The sequence below is a fragment of the Artemia sp. Qi Xiang Cuo genome, chromosome 2 (assembly GCF_049724085.1).
Source record: "Artemia sp. Qi Xiang Cuo chromosome 2, ASM4972408v1, whole genome shotgun sequence".
Lineage (NCBI taxonomy): Eukaryota > Metazoa > Arthropoda > Branchiopoda > Anostraca > Artemiidae > Artemia > Artemia sp. Qi Xiang Cuo.
In genome coordinates, this window is record NC_142795.1 from 29,401,917 (window position 1) to 29,420,212 (window position 18,296).

Below are 18,296 nucleotides of genomic sequence, written 5' to 3' on the forward strand. Positions count from 1 at the left end.
TATTGTGCCTCAAATTCTGCTGTTTCTACCAATGTTTCATTGGTCCAGCTAGATTTTTTTTTTCTTTACGCGTTATCTTTTATTTCATTCTTTTAATTTGCGGTACAAATACTTTATTATTTAGGGATATATGGCACCACTACATTGCATTTATTACTAACACTAAAAAAACTACTAATTATGTGCTTACTTCTACTTGCTAAAAACTAGATACTGTATATTTTTCTATTTTACAAATCTTGATTGAGCCTTTTTTCCATTTTTTCTATTGTACCCAAATCTTTGAGGGTGCACAAATCATTTCTAATAGCCAATGTTTGAGCAAAGCTGCTCGAAGTTTTGCTAATTCGAGCACCGCTAAAAGCAAATTCTATTTACTTTCCCCTTTTGACAAAGCTATTTCTGTTTCAATATACAATTTTTATTTTAGTCTTTTCTACTCAGTTTTTCCAACCGCCACCAGCTGTGGTAAAGTGGTTTTACGATATTAGAGTGAAGTTGTTGTTGTTGCCTTTATTTCTTTTATTTCTAAAATCAATGGACCAGAGGTCAGTCCGGCATAAGCTTAGTATATCAAACCCCGTTCCCATAAAATATATCTTTTATACATTTCATCAACCCCACCTTATCAGGGCCCACTGATGCACATAGCTAGGAAGTGGTGATTTCTCAATTTCCTATTAAGTATACACATACTCGGATGTATTCCTTACCTTAATAAAAAGTGGTATTTCGCAACTTTGTATTGCATCTTAATGTTTTTATTAAAATCCCAAATTTGACTTAATTAGAAGGCCTCACCACAATATATTTATCCAATTGTTTTCATTCTTTGGCAGTGGTGTGATATTTTAGAGTAGGCAAAAGGTGAATTTCTAGAGAAGGGATTCTTACTATTCTGGAAAGCAACTTAGTTAGGTGAATAAGAGTATCAGGAATGAATCTGGGTCCTAAAATATGCTTGGGAAGGGTGTTTTCAGTGAAATTCAAGGTAAATATTTAGTGGTTGGCATCTGCCAAGGGAGATATGCTGGGCAAACAAGGGTAGCACCATCAGATCTTTTGTTCATACCATTTACCTTAATTACCCTAAATCACACTTGCTAGGAGTATGGGCAAGGTTATTGTATACCAGTCATTAATGATACATGGCACTTCTATGGGACATCTGCTGAATCCTTTTGTGTAAGCTGTTTTTTAGTTGCCCACTCCTTGTCAAGATTGGCTTGGAAGCTGTCAATGGCTAGTGAACTCAGTTGTCTTGCTCTGACCATTTCAGAGGCTTATGATATGGTTGGAAAAGAAATAATTCCTTTTCCTTGTATTTTCATGCTTGTGGAACAGCTTTGTGGATTGACTTCTGGTTTTTGATGACTGGGCAAGCCAGAACAAGTCTTTGTTGTCATGAGCAGTTTGTAGGTGACTATCATGTCACCTCTTTGTTGAAAGTGTGTCAGGTAGCTGGAAGCTCTGCAGTTGGCAGGCATAGAGAGGAATCTATAGAGAGAATCAGGCATAGAGAGGAATCTCGTAAAGAGGAATCTATAAAACCTGTCACCTGTGGAATCTTTTAAGCCATAGGAAAAGGAATAAGTAGAGAGAGGAGCTTGAGACCGTGGTAAAATTTGACATTAGGGCTATTTGATGTTCAATAATGTTTAAAACTATTAATAATGTTTATAGAGCCCTAACTATGCCCAATGAAGGTCTTTGGGTGTCTAACTCCATCTCTTAACCCTCAAAAGGTCATTGACCTTTGATTAACTTGGACAAACTTTGTGTTGCGAAATTTAAACACAGAAGTCAATCTACAATACACAAAAGGTAAAAAGAGAGCATGTTTAACCTCAAATGTTTGCAGTATCCTTATTTATGAAATTTTAAAGAATTTGGTAAATGTGTCTTAAGTTTGAAAACCAAATCTGAGGGAATGAGTTGGAATAGGAGCTTAAAACACTTTTTTTTGTTATAATTAAGGTTCTGGATTTTTTCCTGAAAGTTGTATTCTTCCATCACAACTGTTTTCCAAGAGCAAAACAAGTTCCTCATCTAGAATTTCACCAGTTTCTACCTATTAGATTAGAGAGTGGCTAAAAGTGCAGTTAAATTTCAGTCATTATGTATAAGCTGCCCAATCTACATCCTTGTGAGAATTCTGCATATAATCCTTCAGTTTATTCTTCAATTTTAATGTTGTTTGAGTTAGGCTAGCTGATTGCAAGGTATAGAATTTCATTTCAAGGTTAAAAAAATATCTACAAAAAAGTTTTTTTCTAAGTCTATTCCTAGTGTTAGTTATGTTACAGTTATTTGGCAAATATAAGTGAACTATGATTTTAATATAGCCTATTGCATCCACAAAATTTGATATTGCATCTATTGAATATCAAAGTAAACAGGTAACCTTGTCTATTTTGTAAGTTTGTAAGCCTAGGTCATAGTGAGAAGATATCAGAAAATTTGTTTGATTAAAGTTTATAATGTTTTTGAACCCTTAAAATTACTCCTTTTTTTTCTTTTTTTTTGGTCAATGGAACTAAGATACCAGGTAGAAAAAAGTGAAATATAATATTTGACTACCTATTTAATTTTCTCTCTAAATAATCACTGATGTTACAATTGCACCACGACCTCTACTCACTTAATAGGACCAGATATAGCCCTAAGCTATATACAAAAGTTTGCTGATTCTGTTGTTTTGTTTGTTTATTTGTTTTTAGTTGAATTTTATTCCATTATTATGAAATAATGGAGATATATCCACTAAAAGTAATGCAGAACTGCTAAATTAGCCAACTTTTGCATATAGACAAGGGCTATTTCTGGCCATGGGGCCAGATAAAGGGCAATTGGATCCAATTGGGCCCCATGTTACCATCATCATAACGAAAAAAATATTTTGAAATTTAAAGCAGTGTTTTTGATGATAAGGGACAGGGCTGGAAAAAGGGAGATTGGAAAAATTAGGCCCAATCAGGCCCCACATTTGAAAAGTCCCTGTGCTGCCATTAAAATGAAAAACTGATTTTTGAAATTGTGAAATGTTCTTAACAAATCCAGTAAGCGTTGCTTCTGGAGATAGATCATTTTCCAGGCTAAAACCAATAAAAAAAATATATGTAATATCAACAATAAATCAGGATAGACTAAATAGTTTAGCAATCATGTTGACTGAAAGTGGAGACACAAGGAAAATAGATTTTAAAACTGTTTTAGAAACATATGCAGAACAAGAATTTAAAAAAAAATGTAAATTTATATGCCCTTTCTTGGTGATGTAAATGTAAATTTTGATATGCATTTTCAGCAGTTTCGTAACATCTAGGGGACACAAACGTAAATTAACGTTAGCCCAAAATGGGTACAAAAAAGAACAAAACAGGACAAAGCCGTAAGCTCAAAATGTACAAACTGGACCATCAAATGAGACAAGATCAAGAAACGACCTGAGAGATGTAAATGTATGATGTGTGACAATGGACAACCTAGACCATCAACAGTGAAAAGACTAATCCAAGCAACTAAGGCTAAAGTTACCGAAAAAATGTCTGAAGTAATGATAAGCGAAAATAAAGATCAAAGAGAATATGTAGTTAAAATTTTAGCAAAACCAAAAATAAGAACAAGTCAACAACAGAATTAAAGAACATAGAAATATGCGGTTAAATATGGTGGTAAGAATCACAATGACTAAAAAACAAAAGTGAAGAACGAAAAAAAATATGTAGTTACAAGACATGTGACAATGAGGATCAGAATGAATCAAAATGAAATTTAAGAACCGAGAATGTTTGGTTAGAAGATATACAACCGCAAGAACAAAGAAATACACTGTGAGAAGAAAATCAGTAGCAAGAATTACAAGCATCAGTAGTAATCAGAACTTGTCAAAGATGAAAGTGAAGAACAAAGAATTGTAGGGTTAGCAGACATGCTAAAGCAAGTATTAAGAGTGTCAACAATGACAGTGAAGAACAAAGAACTGGGCTGTTAAAGAACAGCAAGAATCAGAATGACTAAAAAGGAAAGTGCAGAAAAAAAGGTACTTGTGCACATAATGGTACACACTCAAGAACAAACTGGTTCTATCTGTCTCCATTAAGAAACAATTAGCTTACGCTCTGTGGAAAACAAGTGATGGGTGACAGAATACATTGGACTTATATAATTTGGGATGTATATTTGCACATTGGGAAGGGGGGTAAAGTATTTGGACAGTGAGAAATTAGAAAGCAATTTTTACTTCATAATATGCAGAATAAATGTTGCTAATACATTTTGCATGCAGACCTGCTATACTTTAACCTCCCCCCCCCCCTCCCCGAATGTGCAAATATATAGCCCAACTATGTTTCTAAAGTATAATATTTTATCATATTTTGTTATATTCTATTAGGATTGACCTAACTTCCCTTCTCGAGTTTGTACCATTTTGTAGACAAGTACCAAAAAAATATTATGTTAGAAGAACTAGACCATCAAAATATGTAATGCCAACAAATTGTGGCATAAAACCCAGTAAAAACCTACAAAGATGCCGTAAACTATGCCAGTGTTATTTACAAGCCATTAAGGCCCTTCAACTCTGTATGTATTCACTGTGAAGTCCTCCATTATCCAAAAATAAATATAGCCAACAAAGATGATTTACTTGGGGGCTGCTACCTGCTTGGTCGAACTGCATTCCTGCATCAACAATTTCCAAATGAATTTGTTTGGCCTGTTATAGGACATCACTTGCTTTCTAAAGAGTTCCACAAGTAAATACGAAACTGGAACCCATGTTTTGCTTTAGCTTCATTCAATAGGGCCGTTTTTTAGCACTAAGATCTTACACCTAAGATTTTTCATCTTTCCGCAAAGCTTATGGTTTATTCAACTCATCTTTGTTCTAAGATCTTACAGCTCACTGATGTTAGCAAAATACGTGAAAGACGCCATCTTTCTGCCATATAGAACAATGATGAGAGAACTTGGATGATATGCTCATCATTGTTCCCAGACAGCTTGTCAGAGCAGAATGATGAAAGACGTTTGCATGAAAACGATCAGAGATGTAAGATCTTAGTTCAAAGATTTCACTTTTAAGCGTTTTCTGACAAAAGATGCAAGATCTTAGCACATTGGTGAGTGAAAAAACGACCCTAATGTAAGCGATGGTTGAACAAAAAATAGTTGTAATGTTTTCAGCTTCAAAATAGCTAGACAAATTTATTACAAAATCAATTTAGCAGCACACCCATCACATACAAAAATTTAATATTTAGAGGGGGCCCTGCCAAAAAATTCCAATCCGGCCCTCACCTAGTCAATCCAGCCCTGATAAGGGATAAATTCTGAATTATTCAGATATTAAGAAATATGTTTATTTTAAGTTTTCATTGAGAAAATTTTTCAATGTGTCTATTATTATATATAATATAGAAAACTGATACCTGTAAATGTTCCTGTCAAATTTATTCAATTTAACTGGGATAGTCATATATTAGAGATTTTACACTTCATACATAAACTGATATGTAGGTGTATTTTGTTTAAATATTTAATATATAGAGGAACCTGCAAAAAAAAAAAAAAATATATATATATATAATTAGACACCTCACCTGTTTGATCTGACCCTGTTGGGTGGAGCTTGGGCGCAATGGTAATAGTAGCAATCATTATTTTAGGAAAGATCATATTTGGAAAGAATATAAATAGGCACAAGAAGTGTTGTCTTTATCGTTTAGGAAACAAATAATCCAAACCTTGAAGAATTACATTTTTTTTTTTTTCCGTAAAAAACTGCACAACAACTTGAGGACACATTATTTTTAATTTTTCTGGAGGTGGGGGAGATCATTTTGATTTGAGGTCAAAATGATTGGGTTTTCTTTGTCTTGATTTACAGTTTAATCTGTTTCTGATATATTCCTAAATTTTTATTTATTTATAAGATTCAAGTACCACAGTAGTTTTAGCTCCAGTAAAGCAATTTTGGCTCTTCTCTGGGTGAATCTCTTAAACTAAAATGATACTGTGTGACATAATATGAATAAAAATCAAGTTGCCATATATCCATGGCTAATTGGAGAAAAAGCCAAGACAAATAGTCTGAGTGAGAGGCACAGCTAGTGTAAGCCTTTTTCTTGAATGTATAAAAATGATGTCATGACTGACAAATGATGTCAACAGACCAAGTCCGTTGATTTTTGAATTAAAATCAAATTGCCATATCAATCCATGGCTAATTGGAGAAAAAGCCAAGACAGATAGTCTGACTGAAAGTCACAGCTGCTGACATAAGCCTTTTTCAGGAATGTATAAAAATGATGTCATTTTCACTTGTTGATTTATAGTCTATCATCCATCCATCCATCTAATATGCAATATTGCAGGTACTAAAAAATGGGGTTATTTTAGTTTAATGTTTCAATTAAAATATTCAGGCTGCCTTTTTTTTACTAAGTGTTAGAGTCAAAATTTTTAGTGCTCCTAAAAGTTCTGTACCCAAGCTAGGCATCCATAACTCCTTTTTTTTGCAAAAAAGTCCTATTCCGACATCTTTTTTTTTTTATCTAACCTTTAAATTATTGCAACAAGTTATATTATACCTCCATGAGCTGTTTTTTTTTTTTTTTTTTTTTTTTTTTTTTTTTTTTTTTTTTTTTTATTCCTAAACATGGTGATGATAGTTTATAGTACACTTAATGCATCCCAGCATATTTTTGCTTGAGATAAAAAAAAGCAGTTTTATGTAATCAACATCATTTTGATATAGTGGTAAGGTTATTGTCTGATGTTTTAATTTTCTTATGAATTTAAATAATTCAAGCATGAATTAAGAACTTTGTCTGTTTTAAAGCAATTCAAAAAAATTAAACTTGCAGCTAAAGTAGAGAAATAAATTAATTTTGTCAATAGTTATCTTTACTGTAGGGCATATTTGAAAGGATAATAATCTATTTTTGCAGTACAAAACTTTTACTTAAGGAGTCGGAGAAGCTAAATGTAGCAGAGCTCTATGGGATCAGTTTTATTGAAGCTGGCTGTGAGGTGAAAACAATATTGTAACAATTATTTCTAAATTAACAATTCTTTAGATAATTTATGTGGATTATATAGCTGAAGCAGACTCAAATTTACTGAGAATCTAATTGTAATTATGCTTTGGAATTGTATTCAGACATTTTTTGGAAGCATGTCGTTTCTAAGTGGTACACCAATTATTCTTATTTTAATAAGTGTTTATTTTGTATTATTTTTCTTATCAAATTTAAAATTGCTGCTGATAAACAATAAATAACAGCTTTATTTAAGAGGTTTCAGCCATAAATGATCAGTGTCCGACACAAATTTACACAAAGAAATAGAAAGAACAAGGAAGTTTTACTTCAGGAATATTCCCTTAGGATACCCAAAAACGGACCCACCTTACTAAAATTTTAACGATCCATCTAATTTTAAAGTTGTGCATATTCATGACTGACTAATATTTTAATACTTAAAATCTCCTTTATTGTAGGGTACAAGTAATTGGTGTTTTTGAGGAGGAATCGATGATCTAATTTTAAAGTTTTGCATCGTTATGACTGTTTGATGTTATAATACTTAAAATCTCCTTTATTCTAGAACGCAATGAATTGGTGTTTTTGAGGAGGAATTAATGATCTTCAATTCAGAAATAATGGATTCATATCAAACTGACTATGCAGATTTGCCTCCTACATTAAGCAACTTTATCAACTATGGTTTACAAATGCCTATTGGTAAAAAATGGAAATCAGATCTGGATGTGAATGAATCCATTTTCTTAGGAAACAGCCCTGGGAAAACAGACAACATACTTCTTGCTGATTTGGGTCTTGGCAATTATGCTCCTGAATTTAGTCAGAGTGAATATGATCTTCGAAATAAGCAGAAAAAAAAGAAAATGGGTGGTGTGAGATTTCTAAGTCAAGAAAGGTACACTTATGTCAGTGATGCAAATCGAAAAAATGCTAGTGATTGGACTTTGTCATGTTCTTACAATGATGTCACATGTTCCTCTTTTTCAGTAGAAATCACTGAAGATATTGGCAATTTAGATGAAAGTAGTGCTTTATCAAAAAGTAAGAATATCTCAATTCTGTTTGTTCCCCAATTCTGCTTCTAAGTTGGAAATTGTTTTCTAAAAATGTAGGAAAGGAGTTTTTTTTATATAAGGTGGGTCTACTACATAAAAGATGTTTTTAGGAATAGATATGCACTTCAAATTAGGACCAGCGAAGATATTTTGGAAGGTATCCTTCTTGAAGACTGTATGTTCCTGGGCAGTATTGCAAAGTGTTTCTAAAAATATTTATTTATAACTTGGAGAAATGAAGTTCACTTGAGCTTTTAGGGCTATATAGGCTTGGTTTTTATTAAAGTATTTATTCCTTTTCAAAAAAGTACCCAATTACTCTTTTAGTTTGGATACAGTTGTTAATATTGGATTTATATTTTTCACAAGAAGTTAAGAAAAAAGTGAAAAAGACACAAAATTAGGATGCAGCTTAACATTTGGTTTAAGAAGTAAAATCATTTTAAAAATCCCACCCTTAAAAAGTTGGTTCTGCTATAATAATATTACACTGTTGAGCCAAAATCCCTCAACATTTTTATAGAAGGTGCAATGGCTAGGGGTAGTTTCAAAAAATTATTTGTGCTATTAGGAAATCATTTAAGTTATATGCTTTTCTGTTCTTACCAACTAACTCATTTGGAATCTGAACTCAAGAACCTCTCTTGGGAGAGTTATAGTTCTTTACAAAATAGACATATTTGTTTGGAAGAAAGGCATTAGAACTGTCTGACTTCATTACAGAGACTTCTTGTTTGCTATTATCAACTACCCACTTGCCATTGTTATCTTTCATCTATCATTCATCTAGATAATCATCTCACTAATTTCTTGATTCAATTGCATACACAGTTCTGAATTGGAATCTAGCAACATATTGTGCTTTCATATATTATAGTATGTTTTACATATTTATGCTTACAAATTCTTATTATGTTCGCCAATATGTAAGCTTGCTTCCTTCAAAGACATTTTTGTAAATTTCTGCATTGTTTACAACATTAAAATTTTTATCATTCGTATAATTTCAAGATGCTTCACAAAATTTGGCTCTTGAGTTAATAAAAGAGGTGTCTTTAATAAATGTTAATCTTTTAAGTTTTTTTTTTATCTTGGGTAATAGTCTCAGTACCGGTGGTGGCGTTGCAACGTATGCGGCTGCACAGGGCCCCACATCTCAGTGTAAACGTAACCTAATAATGCAAGATTGTGTGAATTTTCTTCCGTCTCTCTGCAGCATGAAAATACTGAACAGAACGATTCCTTATGCTGCATGGTGAAAGCACACCCTGAAATCACATTTGGGACCACAAAAAGACCTGGACAATAAGGTTTAAGTAAATGTATGAAGGACCCCAAAAGATCTAGCACCACAATAGGTCATTAGAATGGGAACTTACAAGGGATTTAAGCATTTAAAAAAAAAAATCGTCTATATAAGCTTTAGAAGGGTTATAATTAACCCCTATTAAAAAGGGTAAGGTCTTCAGAGCCGTTTGTGGTTCATAGGGAATAGAATTGCCATTTTCTTTGTTGCTGGATCTTTTTACTGGGCCAGGCATTAAGCTTTTTGACTGCTAGAATCGAACCCTGGACCCTGTATAGCTAAGTCAAGCATCAACCGCTGATCTACCACACTGCTAACCCCTCTTAGCCCGGATAGTAGAGATACTTTCTTTTTCAATTATTTAGAAAATAACTCTAAATATGTGGAATGGAACATAGAAATAGAGAAGTCATCAAGATATAGACGTAGGGAAAGTTAGTGCATATGACATGAATTTTTCTGCTAAATATTTATCTAAAGAAATCTTTTTGTGGGTTTTAACAATTTTCAAGTTCTACATCTGAAAGAAATACTCTCACTAACTGATTAAATGTTTAGTATGTGAAGCTAAAGACAGAAGTAAGCCAACTTAAAACCAGTATTTCACCTGTTTTTCAAAGCTAATCCTATGAAATAGAGTATTTAATATTGAAGTTGAAGCTTCAAATTAAAAATAAATCTCAAAACCAATAGATTCTACCAGATGAACTGTCTCCTAAATAGTCTATAAGCAAGCACGTAACCCAAATTAAATGTCAAGAAAATGAAAATATTGTGAGTGAATCTAGTTACAGCTATCTGATGTATTAGCCTATCATTGGTGCACAAAGGTTCACCCCAGAGCACTGTTCCTGGGGGAGGTGCTTAGAATTAGAAAAAGTTTAATTTTAGGCCACATTTTTTTACTTTCCCTTCCCGTAATTTTTCAGTTCCCTGTGGCATGGATGTAACCCAAAAGGTCAAAATTAAACAACACCATTACTTTAAAGTCATATGCTGGTGGGAGACTCTCTATGCGCCAAAGTAAGTTTATTGTTCTTTCAGGTTCCTTGCATAGTAGTCTGCCAGCCTTAGTCCGAACCTATTCTGGTCCGTGTGCTGTGTGTATAAATAATGGTAATAGTACAAAAGAACAGATTTGGAACGAAGAAACATTAACACCCTCAAAGTCGTCCAATAACATTTGTGTAATGTCAAGAGGAAAGCTTAAGCATTTTCCAGTTGGAAAAAAGGGTAGGGTATTTTAGACTGTTAATTCATCTTCTTATTTTTGTTTTTCCAAAAGTGCCAACTTAAAACAAGTTTTAGAAATACTTACAATATTTGTAATAATATTAGCCTAAAAAGAAAATTTGGGAAAAACACTTATTTGAGTTTTTCAGATAAAAAAAAAAAAATTTTGGGTCTGTATCTAATGAGAGGAATATTAACCAGACTTCTTACTTCTTATAATAATTTCACTGTAATTTTTTTTTAATAACTAGATCGTAAGTTCCCATTTATTATGCAAAAACACTTGCTACTTGGAATTTTGCAGGTCTCGCATCAAAGGTTTACTGACTTTTTTTTCCAATGCTAATAATTAATGGTCAATCTAGTAACTCATTTTGGTTGACTTGTCAATCATTGTGTTCTTGTTGGTTTTGTTTGCTAAATGGGTTTTGTTTTCTTGTTGAAACGGGCTCACCCCAGACATAGATTGTTTGTCCCCTTTAAAATAGTATTTGACATGACTACATTCACTTTCATGTTAACTGGAGCAATCACTGATCCATTTGTATATATGTCTGCAACTACATATCCATATTATTGTCCTAAATAACCTTCAGTCAGCTATTGAACAGGACAGGAATCATCAAAGGCGTCCTATGTAATGGACACACCATATCGCTGTAAATGCACGCAATAAATTGGTATCAAATTTTCTGGTAATAAAAACTAAAAAGGACTTCTGGGCAATGTTAAGTATGATAATTGATATTAATTTCAGTTGGAAGATTGACAACCCAAGATTGAATTGCAAATTATTATTTGCGCAGCGGCTAAATTCTACTTACCATTCTGTTAGTCCATATTTAGTGTTATCTCTCATACATAAAAATCTTCTATAGCTAGAATATTGTTGCACCAGGAAGGTTCCAAATAACGCTTAAATTTAATAAAAAGAAAAAAATGTGTATTATGAAGCGGCTTTTATTGTAAAATAAGACCTTTTGTCAAACAGAGTTATGATTTTTAGGAACGTATAGAGAAGATTATGACATTAAATTCTTTTTTTCTTCTTTTGTCTCTTTTTGCACGAAGAACAATATAATCTTAGGTTGTGCAAACCAATACTGTATATTATCTGTCGAATTTATTGGACCAATTTTAAATCTCACTTTGACAAAAAAGAGAACCCATTTTAAATAACTGCAGTCGAGTTCCTCTATTTTGCGGAAAAGAAATTTTCACTTTGCTTCTATTATTCATTTCCTTCTACTCTTGTCTTTGTTTTCTAGATCCTTAAATTCTTGTATTGAGGTTGACGGGGTCAATGTTAAATAATGCAAAATAAATAAATATTTTATTGGAACCTTCTAAGATAGAAAGTTGACTAACTGCGAAGAAAGGAACTCCGAAAGATAGAAGGACTTACCTGGTACAATTTTATCAGCAACGCCAACTTCATGTCCCATACGATACAGGTTCCATTCTCCCTGCAAGTTGCGCAATGTACGCTGAAATGGTTCGCCCATGTCCTCCAAATGCCAGAAGAAACCCCCTGTCGTATTGCGTACGATTTCAACCTGATGGCCGCCAGATGGAAACGATCACATGGTCAAACAAGGACAAATTGTCTGACAATCTACATCAGTTCCTAAGCAAGGCAGGAATAAGACCTGAAGATGCACCCATGGCTGCTCAATAACCGGGTGTCCTGGAGGAGGATGGAGTCTGCTCTCTCGACACTGGCGCCAAGTTGGCAAGAAAATTAAGTCGTACCTTTTTCAATAGATAACAATAAAACTTAGACAGTTCCTAAATGTCGGAACTCGTGTTCCGACATATATATATTCTTTTGAAGTATCATTTTAAATAGTCGTCTTGTCTCTTTCTTCAAAATATTATAGGCACTTTTAATTTATGAATTGACAGCCTGGATTTTTGCAATATATATATTTTTATTTTACAGGTTGGGTTGCAGATAACTTGGGACCGTTTATGCCCAGGACTCATAATGAATTATCACTAGGCTGCCGTGTAAAAGTGATTCATGCAAGTGGTCAAGTACTTACGGGTTGGGTTAGATACATTGGCCCATTACCGGGGGTGACTGATACTCAAATTGGAATTGAGCTGATGAATGCGGGACCAGGAGGCGATGGCCTCTATGATGGAAAACAAATATTTAGTTGGTTAGTAACGATTTATCAAGTCTGCTAAATTTACTGTTGTGTGTAAAGAATAATTTGGGTAAAGTCAATTGAGATTTCCAGCAGAGGATAATAATTGGATTAAACACACCAAGTTGTTGTCTACTGTCGTAATTAATTGAAATATTTCAGATATTTGAACTATGTTCAGTGTGGTAGGGGAGGGGTTGATGGATGTGGTAGAGCCCCACTTGTGGATGTTAATGTTCAGTCGTTTGAAGTTTAGTCACTTTTTTCATTTAGTGTAAAGCCTTTTTAATATAAGTTTTTTATTTCATTTTAACATTAGGAAAGCAGAATTCAATTTTTATTAGAAAAAAAATATGTACATCCGAGTTTTGCATATGTTATTTCGTTGTAAATGGTCTATGAATTGTTTTAAGATAAATAAAATATAAAAATACAGCTATTCTTTTCTCAAAACAACCTTAGCAAATAAAATACAGCAACCATATATTTCATGAAAATCAAAACAAAGATAAATCAAGTTATCAAGGGAGAAAGGCGACAAATTGTAATAATAATAAATAATAATAATATATAATAATATAATGTAATAATAATAATATAATGTAATAATAATAATAATAAACGATTTTATTTTCAAACGCCTTACACGGTCATGCCGATCAGCAGCAGTTCTTGTCATAAAAAAGCACTAAATATATAAAATATGTGAAAATGACAGCCCTAGCCATCGTCATACAAAATTATACATTGATTTGAAATATCACAGATTCAACCTAAACAGTCAAACAGAGCCAAACGAACAAAAAGAATAATGAACTAAAAATAAATATTTATAATTATTGAGGAGTGGGTGCTGAATTAAAAATATTGACGAATGATGGAGCAAACTACTTGCGTACCGTATATGCCGTGCTGGTACCGTCTGAATTTTTGATACCGGTAGAGCTACGTGTCGCGGGGGCCTTTGGCGCAAAGGGAGATGCTCAGAGGGGAGGATTTCACGAAGCCGTGGATTTTCCAAAATACCAACACCAAATTTAAAACACAATTCATCACGGCGTGTTGAAAGAGTTGTAAGTGAAAAATGTTTTAAAGGGGAGTGATAAGGGACTTTGGGAGATATAGAAACTACCAGAAGAGCTCCAATCAATCAATCGGGGGGGTTTATTTTAAAAAGAAAACGAAATAAAATAACATAAGATACTGCTCTGTCACACATTGGACGTTGAGACCCATAAATAGAAATATTCATCACTTTCATGCAAAACAGCTCTCACTTCGGTCACTTCACTCCCAAGACAACCACGCGCCTCCTCCACAATTACTCATTATTTCCTTAACTATTGGGTTCCTCCCCCCCCCCCCTGGAAGCACAATCACCTCACCTAAGATACTATAAAATAATAAAAATAATTTTAAATACCGTACTAAACATGTTTTAATCCAAATTAACTTCTAATTAATTGACCTTTCACTAAATATTTCGTTAGATTATTTTCGAATAACCCAAGTGAGCTCTTACATCTCAGCTCTTGCGGAATCATGTTCCACTCTATAGCGCAAGTCACATCTGGGGAAAAATCCCAGCGAACCGCGGGTGTTCGTCTCACCCGGATGTCAAAAGCAGATCGGGTGTTTTGATTATGTTGTTCAGATGTCAACCTAAAGGGATAGCGGAAAGGAGATGGAAGTGACCCGGAAAAGAACCTAAAAACATAAACTGAGCACAACAGACGGTAGAATAAACCAAGAGAGAGACAGTTATCTATACTCCCAATTATTTTCAGTGCACGCCGGTGGATTGAATCACGTCTCTTCAAGTGTGATTTGAACGTTGACTGCCAAATTGTTGCACAATATTGGAGATGATGTTTCAGAAGTCCGTTGTAAAGTAGACGAAGGGTTTTTTGTGGAAATGTGTGCCTCAGTTTTCTGATAATGCCAAGATTGCGGGAGAGCTTCGGTTCCACATCCTGGATGAGGTGTAAAAGGGAGAGGTTTTCGTCCAAAAGTACACCTAGATACCTGGCAAAACCCATTTCTGGTTGCCGAATCTTTCCTCGAGAAATCGTAATTCCAGTTATTTCTGTTTGAAGAGTTCCGATCCTTGAAAAGAAGAGAAAACACGATTTGTCAGCATTAATTACAAGTGGATTTGCGTCCATTGACGTGTAAGTTTCCTCCAAGATGACTTGTAGTTTACTCTGGAGTGCTGACATGCTAGTATCATAGGAGGCCATTGTAGTGTCATCTGCGAATGCCACTAGTTCATCATAGTCACTATCATCATTGGAAATGCCTTCACCACAGCATAGTTTGCAGCACCTTGAAGCTCTGAAATTTGTGTTTAGGACGCGACTTAGATCCTTTGAACGATATCGTTTAACGGACCTTCTCCTATGTAAATGCGCCGGTTGCTAAGGTAAGACTGGAAGCATTCCAGTGCCTCTCCTCTAACTCCGATGTAATTTAATTTACTTAGCAAAATTCGACGATTCATACTGTCAATGCTTTTTAATGTCAAGCAAGATAGCAGCTGGCACAAGTCCCGGGTCAAGTGCTTTGTTCATAAGCTCAATAAGCTCAGTGACGTCAGCGCATCTTCTGTTAAAGGTCCTGGTCTGAATCCGAATTGCCGTTGATTCTGGAATCCCTTCACTTCGAGAAAAGAGTAAAGTTAAGTAAAGTAAAGTTTATGGAGTGAGACAGTTCGTGCTTTCTTCAGGAGGAATGGAAATACCCCCGTCTGTAAAGAGAGATTTATCAAGTGTGTTAACGGTTTCAACACGGCTGGGAACGCTGCTTTCAACACTTTTGTGTGAATGCGGTCGAAACCAGATGCAGATTTACCTTTCAAATTTATAATTATCATCGAGACCTCCGTGGAAGTTACAGGAAGGATTGCCATTGACTTGATACACGCTGGGCCCAGGAAGTCCTTGTAGGATCTGGCTGGGACTGTTGCAGTCTTCGGTGTTTCTCTCCAATACTGCTGAAAAAGGTACAAAGTGCTTTTGCAACTTCCGCTGGTTCAGTCAGGGTTTTCCCATCAACGGTCATTTTTGTTGGTAGTTCCGGTTTCTGGTCGTTGGGTCGCAGTACTGTATTGGTGGTCTTCCACATTTTTCTTCCATCCTTACCACTTTCAACTAGTTTTTTATTAAATTAGTCTCTTTTGGTTTTTCTTAAAATTGACTGTAGGCACTTCTTGTAAGATTCATAGATTTCCAGGCTATCTATACTAAATGCCCGTTACGGTATTGGGTCCATAGATTTTGCTTGTTGTTGATGCATCTCAGTAAACTTTCAGTAAATCACGGGCTTAATGGTGCAGTTTTTCTTCCACGCTTAGCTGGTTTTTCTTTAAAACAATGCTTCTTGTATAGAGTTGTAAATATGCTGTGGAATTCTTCGAAACCTTCATTCACATCTCCTTTTCCCATAACACTATCCTCTTTCGTTTTCTCCAGTTCTTCACCTAGGTTAAGAATCGGCACACTGTCTATAACTTTCGAAAATGACCTTGCTGCCTTTAATATCTGGAAAACGGTGCAGAGGGGGGAAATAATCTGACATGTCACTGACGAGGACTGAACCTGAGAGTGGAGATGAATTACAGGAAATATTGTCTATTAAAGATTGAGTATTTTGAATAACTCTCGTTGGAATAATGATTGACGGATAGATTGTAGATCCAGACATGAGTGTGAGAAGGTCTTTGGCGTTATTAGTAAGAGGATGGCACAGGTTGATATTAAAATCGCCCATAATGATCACATCGTGATTCTGTTTTTCTAGCTTCTGGAGTGTTGCCGATAATACATCCATAAAAATGAAACAGATCCCGATGGGGATCGGTAAATTTCTCCAATGATAACTTTTCTTTGCGAAGGGAGAGACATTTCGATAAAAACGGATTCAAAAACGCCCTCTACGCTCCTAGTCAGTTGGCTATTTACATAAACTGGATATTCGCTCCTTGTATAGATTGCCAATCCTCCTCGTCTAGTATCTTTTCTATGCATAAAATTCGAAGTGTATCCAGGGATATCCAAAAGGCTATCGGTTCTGCTGGTCAGGAACGTTTCGCATAGTCCAATAACATTAGGCTGGATTTGCCGGCACATGGTCATTATATCTGTCAGTGACCAACATAATCCTTGACAGTTAAGCTGAATTACATTGAGCTGAGACTTGGAGCATCTTTTGGCCATATTGAATATTTGAATATATTTACTTTGAGGAAAATTATTTTTACCAAACAAAGAATAATCTGCTTCATTACTTATTACACGATCAAAAGTTTCTTCAGGATTCAGAAAAGATTTTTCTAACTGTTTTAACCTATTTTGGGTTATTGGCAAAGTATTGTATCCCGGGGCAAAGAGAAAAAACTCAAAACTTACCTAAATCTTGTAGATGAGTGTGATGGCGTCTCGAAGTGAAGTGAAGAGCCACAAGACATGAGCACACCCGAATGAACATGTAGTAGAAAACTAGAGCAAAAAAACATGAATATATGCAAAACACAAGAAAAATAGGAAAATAAAATGTCTTTGGAAAACGCAAAACTCAATTAGGCAAGCGGAAACAACTTATCGATTAATGACGTTCTTACCCATTTCCGCTGTTATAGCCGTAAAATCTACCATATAATAATCATACATTCACACCTTAATTTAAATTTGCCTTATCGACCATAACAGCAGAAAAATCGACAAGAAAAAAAACAATTTAAAAAAACAAACTTAAATCACTAAGAATCAGAATCTGCGTCGGCAAATTGTGCCGTTATTGACAGTTTAGGCGGATCAAAGCAGTCATCTGAAAATTTAGTCCACTGCGAATTCCGAGAAGTTTTGACATCTAGCCATAATTTTATTCCTCGCTGGACTATACGCGTCTCTGCAACCTTTTCAGCTGGTGATTTCGATGTTTTCAACTTGTAACCGAGCGCTAGAAATTCCTTTCTTCTCCTACCGAGTTCAGCTGGTAAGTCTATTGAAAAACTAAAACCTGTCTTTTTAAGCCTTCATAATGATTGAGCAATCCATGTTATCAAGGCTAACTGTTCGCCGCAGAGTTGGTCCGGCTCCCGACTGGGAGGGAACTATTTTCTTAGAAATACGATACATGGTACCCATACGTAGCTGGTCGTCATCTGTAATTCCGAGTTTAGACTGGAGGAAAGCCACTACAGTATGTCGCAGGTTTTCATTTCATTCTGTAGCCTCAATACCGTGTATTAGAATATTATATCGTTTGCCATACATTTCCGACCGTAGAGCAGTGGTCTTAACATGTATCAGTTCAGTTTTCAATAGTTTATTTTCAGCTCTCATTATTCTCTGTCTAGAGTTTCGAAACCAACTGCAGCAGCTCGTCCATACGGCGGTCGAAATGTTCTTTTGTCACTGACATATTAATAACAATTAATATCCCTTTGCCTATTCAGTAAAGCTAAAAAGCCATAGAGTGAAATTTACACGCAAGGGCC

At 34.8% G+C, this 18,296-nt stretch overlaps 1 protein-coding gene across 3 annotated transcripts in view; it reads left to right on the forward strand.

Annotated features, from left to right (window-relative positions):
- LOC148955104 (uncharacterized) overlaps positions 1 to 18,296 on the forward strand; it is a 48,626-nt gene that overhangs the window by 23,055 nt on the left and 7,275 nt on the right. For 2 of the 3 annotated variants that reach the window (XM_089108057.1, XM_089108058.1), the window contains exons 2-4: positions 7,615 to 8,093; positions 10,458 to 10,646; positions 12,589 to 12,811. In XM_089108057.1, the coding sequence (XP_088964183.1) occupies positions 7,649 to 8,093; positions 10,458 to 10,646; positions 12,589 to 12,811 (857 nt within the window). In that variant the 5' untranslated portion in view covers positions 7,615 to 7,648. Of the gene's footprint in view, positions 1 to 7,614; positions 8,094 to 10,457; positions 10,647 to 12,588; positions 13,177 to 18,296 lie in introns of those variants that run through there. The other variant, XM_089108059.1, reaches the window with a different exon arrangement.